Source organism: Babylonia areolata, chromosome 11 (assembly GCF_041734735.1).
Source record: "Babylonia areolata isolate BAREFJ2019XMU chromosome 11, ASM4173473v1, whole genome shotgun sequence".
Lineage (NCBI taxonomy): Eukaryota > Metazoa > Mollusca > Gastropoda > Neogastropoda > Buccinidae > Babylonia > Babylonia areolata.
The window spans coordinates 43584973-43592248 of record NC_134886.1 but is presented as its reverse complement, the minus strand read 5'-3'; the positions used below and the strand labels follow the sequence as shown (position 1 = coordinate 43592248).

The 7276-nt window shown below is 42.2% G+C and overlaps 1 protein-coding gene across 1 annotated transcript in view; it reads left to right on the top strand.

Moving 5' to 3' along the window:
* Positions 1 to 625, top strand: part of LOC143287259 (retinal Mueller cells isomerohydrolase-like) — a 26770-nt gene extending 26145 nt beyond the window's left edge. Inside the window, exon 11 of the mRNA XM_076595207.1 lies at positions 358 to 625. Within this exon, the coding sequence (XP_076451322.1) occupies positions 358 to 524 (167 nt within the window). The 3' untranslated portion in view covers positions 525 to 625. The remainder of the gene's footprint in view (positions 1 to 357) is intronic.
* The last annotated feature ends 6651 nt before the right edge of the window (positions 626 to 7276 follow it).

Genomic DNA, 7276 nt, shown 5'->3' with positions numbered 1-7276 from the left:
TGATCTATGGATAGTGTGGGGGCTGTGACGGGATCCCGATCTATGGATGGTGTGGGGGCTGTGACGTGGTGCTGATCTATGGATAGTGTGGGGACTGTGACGGGATACCGATCTATGGATAGTGTGGGGGCTGTGACGGGGTGCTGATCTATGGATAGTGTGGGGGCTGTGACGTGGTGCTGATCTATGGATGGTGTGGGGGCTGTGACGGGATCCCGATCTATGGATAGTGTGGGGGCTGTGACGGGATCCCGATCTATGGATGGTGTGGGGGGTGTGACGGGGGCCGGCTGGACTGGGGGACGCGGGGGGTAAACCGGCCGTCCTCAGTGAGTTAATTAACGTGTTCATTTTCAGGAGTGGTGTTGTCGCCCGTGGTGCGTCTTGGGCACACAAACGACACGTCCTGCTTTCTCCTCATCCTGGACGCTCGGTCCTTCACTGAGGTGGCGAGGGCCACCACCCCACGCGGCGTCAGAATCGCTCCCAGTTTCCATGGCAACTTCTACCTGCAGGCTGAATGACGGGAGCGGGAACGAAGTTCAAGTTGTTTATTCCCATTAACTCTTTTGAGTCCTAGAGAAACAAGGAAACATGACAATAACAGGATGACGGCCACAGAGGAAGAGAGAAGATAATTTAAAAAGAACAAACAAAAGGGGGGGGGGGATAATACAAATGGGGGAAAAAATGAAATAAAAGGCCAAATATAATCATCAGTCTGGTAAATGCAATAGGAACAGACAAATGCACAGATCACAACTTAGATCTACAATACGGCTCTGTATCTGACTAGTTGAGCCTGAACTGGGAACTGGGGGGTTAGTTGGAGCATAGCGATAACAATGACATGGTGTAACAAAATAAAATACACAATAATTTGCTTGTTATTTTAGCACCCATTTGCCAGTAATACTGGGGTTGGTTTGATATATACAGGAGAGAAAAAGACAAATTAAAAAAAAAAATGATCATGCAATTACAAATGGATATGTACGGGATGCAGTGTCAAGATTAACACGTCATTGCTCTAATTCCTATTCAACAAGTACAGTTAAGGCATAAGTGGCAAAGAATCCAGAATGAAACTGGCTCCTAACGAAGCCCATTAAAACCTTCTTTAATGAATTTAGCAAAATTTAGTATCTTTTCTTACTACTTATAGACATTAATGTTGCATATTTGTGGAAGTTGGGACGTGTTCTGTAATACTTAGGTAAATACTGATTGCGGAGATTTTGAATTGCAGGACATTCCATGACAAACTGGTATTCATCTCCCACTCGATTCATGTCACAAAGATGACACAATCTTGCTTCTTGTGGTATGTTCATGTGTCTCCCTTTCTCAAGTGGTAGTTTGTGATTACTTGTTCTGAGTTTCAACATTGGGATGCTATAGCACAATGGCAAAATGTCTAGATAATCTTCGAAAGCTATCTGGCTTTTAAATAAACTGTAGTTATTGGCTTTTGTAGAGTTACGACAGGTTTCTACCCATTTTTGTGTATAACTCTCTTTAAGTCTTTGGGTCAGGTTGTTTATCAGCCATGCGGTTGATACAGACTGTGGATAGTACCGCACAAAAGACAGCTCATTTTCATCTAGAATTTGTTTGATTTTAAGTAACCAGTCATTTTTGTGTATTTGTAAATTAAAACATTCAGTTAATGTGTTCAGCATGCGAAAGGAGAATTTTTTACTAGTCAATGTGTCAATAGACAATTTAATCCAGAATTTGATCATTCGGCAATATACATGCACAAACAGGGGGAAACGCCCCGTTTCACCATAGATGAAACAGTTTGGAGTGCTTTTCTTAAGCCGGAGTATGTATTTGCAGTATTCCAAGCCGTGTAATGATTCGGCAATGTCAACGCAGTTATTACCCCAAACTTCACAACCGTAAGTTGATACTGACATGACCAGTGAATTGATTAAGTCAAACTGGCAGGAAATAGGGAGCTGAAGTTGTCTGCTTTTTCTTAACAGTGCCATCATTGCCCGTCTGGCCTGATCTTTTAATTGTTTCACAGCTATGTTAAACTTACCATTGAAATTGAAAGTCAGTCCTAGGTATTTAAAGCCAGTAACGTGTTCTAGAGTATTTCCATTAAGTGTGAACGGGTACTGGTAATTTAGTTTCTTACCGCAGATAACCATTATTTTTGTTTTGGAGCAATTCACATTTATTTTCCAGTCATTACAATATGCTTCTAGTTCGTTCAACGCCTTCTGAAGCTTAGCTTCTGAGTCAGCAAATATTACTGTATCATCACCATACAGAATTAGCAATAGCTTGAGGTATTCAGATACTCTTTCATCATGGCTTAGTCCCATATCAACAGGGGAGCAACCATTCCTGATAAGGTGGGTTTCCACATCATTCACATACAAAGCAAACAAAAAGGGGGATAGGTTTTCACCTTGGCGAACACCTTGGTAAACTGCAAAAGACTCAGAAACGGCACCATTTGAGGAGACGCATGAAATAATTCCTTTATACATGTTCCTGACAATGTTGAGGAACTTGCCATTGATTCCAGAACGAATGAGTTTTGTCCATAAGCCTGTATGCCATACTTTGTCGAACGCTTTCTCATAATCTATGAAAGCACAGAACAGTTTTTTTCTTCCTGCTTCTCATTAAGTCATTCAAACATTTCATTACAAAGATGTGATCAGTTGTGGAATGGTTAGGTCTAAAGCCAGCCTGATTTTCGGAAAGAATATCTAAGGTATCAGAAAAGGTGCATAGTCTTTCGTTGAGTGCAGCAGTAAAGAATTTAGCACTGCATGGGAGTAATGTGATGCCCCTGTAATTATTCGGGTCGTTTTTTGTCTCCTTTATTTTTGTAAATGGGGACAATGGTACCAGTGAGCCAGTCATCTGGTAAGGTGCCAGTTTCAAATATTCTATTGAATAAATTACACCAAAACTGTTTTAATTTATCAAAGATATGATAAATGGCTTCATTTATAATTCCATCAATTCCGGAGGATTTATTATTCTTCAGCTTTTTAACAATAAAACAAAGTTCTGCCTCTGTGAAACTTTTATTTAGAATTGTTTTTGCCGAGTTCATCTGATTCGATAAATTCTCCCAATAATCTGTCAGTTTCTTCTTCCTGTGAGTGTATGGTCTGGTCACTTGTATTTATTTTGGACAAATTTTCAAAGTGTTCCTTGAATTTGTCTAACGGAATTGTTGTTGCTTGTTTATGGTTCTTCCCATTTAGGAGAGACCAGTAGCGTTTTGGATCATGTGATTTCATTTTTCTGACATCATTAACTATAGGTTTTCTGTACCTTTTTTTTACAGTTTTTCGAATTGTGGATTTGTACTGTTTACATGCTGTTTTCATCTCTTTTTTTAGAATTACATTGTCCTTGTCGTTTAGATGAGCGGTTCTGAATGTGTTGTATCTTTCTCTACTTAGTTTACATGCTTGGTCAAACCAGGCCTTGTTAGTGTTGTGTACACATTCAGTGTTTGTTGAGGGTCTTGGAGCTGTTGATTTAGGCACGCCATACTTGTCGCAAGTGTTCAAGATCACCTTTTTCATGACATCATACATGTCATTATGTCACGCGTCGACATATCCAGAATGTGAGACTCCCCTTAGCTGACCTATTTCTGTAAGCCGCCAGATAGGCTGGCAACGCGTTTGGCCCGAATCCCACGTGCGAACCAACTCGCGTCAGTGAGTTGTGTTTGGGTTTTTGATTTGTTCATGTATATTTCTGGCACTCCCCTGTCAACTGCTGTGAGAGTCATTTCGACCAGGGGTTTTGGGAGTTGATTTTCCCATGTCTTCTGTTGTGGTGAAGCAGCAGGTTGTCGTCATTTGTCGGCGGGCGTTACAACGGCTGGAACACCAGTTCCAGGTTTTCACATAAGCTTAACCTGTCTGAGGTGAGGGTGTGTTATGTTTCCTTGGTCGGCTTGTCGTTTGGACTTGCAGGAATGGTGGTGGAGGGAATGACAGAGGCTGTGAATGCATGTTTGTTAGAATTTGCTGTAGCTGTTCATGTTATTTTATGTTATTAAGAGATGCCGTGAATATGTGTTCCTATCATTGTGGTTGTGTTCATGAAGAAATATTAATAATGTTCATTATTTCGGGATAGATTAAATCAAATCGAGTCAAAGAAATATGTTATTGTAACGGCAGGTTGGATGGGCGGGATGATAGGTTAGGTGTGATCAGCATCTTTCAGAGTCAGAACTGACACTTTGCCATTCTTAGGTTTTTATCTTCCATTGTGCCCGTTTGGATGATTCCACTCCTCTGCTGGTTGTGGCTGTGGGCTGGAGGGAGGTCTGCATGGTGCGGGACTGGCAGTGTTCTGCGGCAGCGGCACAACCGCGTCGACGATGACAGCGACGACGACAACAGCGTCAGCTGGAAGGACTTAGGCGCTGTGTTAAGTGCTGTCCCCCCAACTTACTATCTCCCTTCTCCCATCCATTCCTGACCGCTGGTGTATTCTGGACTGCGGCGGCAGAGGCTGAGCACAGCAGACTATAATTTTTGTGTATTTGTAATTGCGTGAGAGGGGGAATTGTGTCAGTATTTTGTTATTGAATTTTTCGTGTTAAAAAAATAACAAATATTAGCATTTTGAATAAATGTTATCATTTCAAGTGGGATCTGGTTGCTCCGACTGGTGCGGAGGGCTGACAGATTGAGTTTTTGTCATCGTTCGTCTGTCTGTCTGTCAATCTGTCAGCCACAGCGTGACAATTAACATCATCATCATTCATATTATTTAAGGATAACATGTCTTCACCACTAACAACAAAAGCATCATTTGGTACATTTTCTTTACGCCAAACAATCTTGCGTTGGCATGAAGTCAGTTGAGTAACACTGTCATGTCTAGCTTGAGCAGAACTTTCTACATTTACACGTGATTTACTTGACATGACAAAATTTGTATGGACAGAGCAATGAATATCTGAGAGTGTAGGATCAAACTCATTTACCCTGAAATCATGGACTTGTCATTAACTGAATTTCACCAATAACATAATCAATAGTACTTTGGTCTTTTACGTTTGTGTTTTTTCCATGGTTAACGTCATCGCCTAGCCTGCCATTAAAAATATATGTTATTTGAGCGGCATACATTAAGGAGAGCTTTTCCTAAATTAACACTATGTTTATCTTCTGTATTTCTATTGACTGGGATACCAAGGCTGCTCAATGTGAGGGCGGGATTCTGATCAATATTGTCAAGAAGCATGTCAGTATTCAGTAGTTCTAGGACAGTGTTATCTTCTGAGTCAATAAAATCACCACTACAGCAAGTGTGAGCATTGAAATCTCCCATTAACAGTACATAGAATTCATGAGCATTATTAAGATCTACCATTTCTTGCTCTATGTCTACAAAACAGAGTTGCGAAGCATACTGTGAGCTTTCCAGTGGTGTGTATACACCACCAAGGAGAACATCTTTGTCAGTGTTGAATAATTTATCAAAAGCACACCAGGATACAAACTGAGATTTGGATTGCACATACTTACATTTATCTTCAATCCTTTTCTTTACACAAATAATAATACCCCATGATCTATTGCAACTCAAATTCCGCCTATGTTTAAAGAAACGAGTAAAGTTATGGCTATCAAGAAAGTCCTCTAAAAGTTTGTCTGAAGTAGTCTTAGTTTCAGTGAACACAAGTATGTTATTAGCTTGCACAGATTCAGATAAAAAGTTTAGTTTGGAAAGCAGCCCACACACATTGATACACAAAATGTTCAGTTTTGGAGCCTCTTCCTCTGGCTTGTCCTAAGCCAGGTTCAGCTTCTGCAACACCTGATGTTCTGACTCCTTCATTAGTTTGGCCAGATCTTTGGGACTGTCAACTGGGATTTTTATGTTCCTCCCTTCTGTTCTTTTCGTGAAGGAAACGCACTAATTTACCGTTTGTTGAGGACACAGTGTTCTCTGTGTGTGTGTGTGTGTGTGTGTGTGGTGTGTGTGTGGTGTGTGGTGTGGTGTGTGTGTGTGTGTGTGTGGTGTGTGGTGTGTGGTGTGTGTGTGTGTGTGTGTGTGGTGTGTGTGTGTGTGTGTGTGTGTGCTGTGGAAGCTGCGATACATAGACTAGAAATGAGTGTGTGGAGGAGGGGGGTAGAGGAGGTGCAGGGTAATGTGGTGTGTGTGTGTGTGTGTGTGTGGTGTGTGTGTGTGTGTGCCGTGGAAGCTGCGATACATAGACTAGAAATGAGTGTGTGGAGGAGGGGGGTAGAGGAGGTGCAGGGTAATGTGGTGTGTGTGTGTGTGTGTGTGTGTGTGCTGTGGAAGCTGCGATACATAGACTAGAAATGAGTGTGTGGAGGAGGGGGGTAGAGGAGGTGCAGGGTAATGTGGTGTGTGTGTGTGTGTGTGTGTGTGTTGGAGCTCATGTACGTTTATATGTATTTGACTGTGCTTTCATATCTGTGAAACTGCATGTTTGGTGCAGATCTGTTATGCATGTGTGGGTGTATGTGTGAATGTGTGTCTTATGTTTTACATTTATTTGCTTATTTATCATCATTGTCTTTTTTTGTCTTTTTTTTTATTATTACTACTACCTTTTTTATGTTATAATTATTAGTTAGTTATTTATGTAAGCTTATCTATTATTTATTCACCTTTTTTCACAAGGCCTGACTAAGCGCGTTGGGTTATGCTGCTGGTCAGGCATCTGCTTGGCAGATGTGGTGTAGCGAATATGGATTTGTCCGAACGCAGTGACGCCTCCTTGAGCTACTGAAACTGAAACTGAGGACACATTTCTGATTCCATCACATCTCCGGGCATGGTTGGCCATTCTGGCTCTCAGGTCGGTGAGGTCTTCATTGAAGAAAACCCCTCGCAGAGCTGGGACTGACTTCGCCTTGGTCCTTGCTGCCTTCGTCATTTCTTTCTTGCGACGCGTTGTGAACTTGAAGCAAGGCACGATGTTTATCGCCTTCTCGTTTTCCCACTCGGTGGCTGGTAGAGCGATGTTTATCGCCTACTCGTTTTCCCACTCGGTGGCTGGTAGAGATGGCTAGCAAGGCACGATGTTTATCGCCAACTCGTTTTCCCACACGGTGGCTGGTAGAGATGGCTAGCAAGGCACGATGTTTATCGCCTACTCGTTTTCCCACACGGTGGCTGGTAGAGATGTGTGTATGTGGGTGGGGGGCAGGGGGTGGGCAGGGATGCGGAAGGGGGATGTGTGTGTGTGTGCAGGAAACCGAAACAGGATCCATCAATCTGTCCGTAATCCATCCAG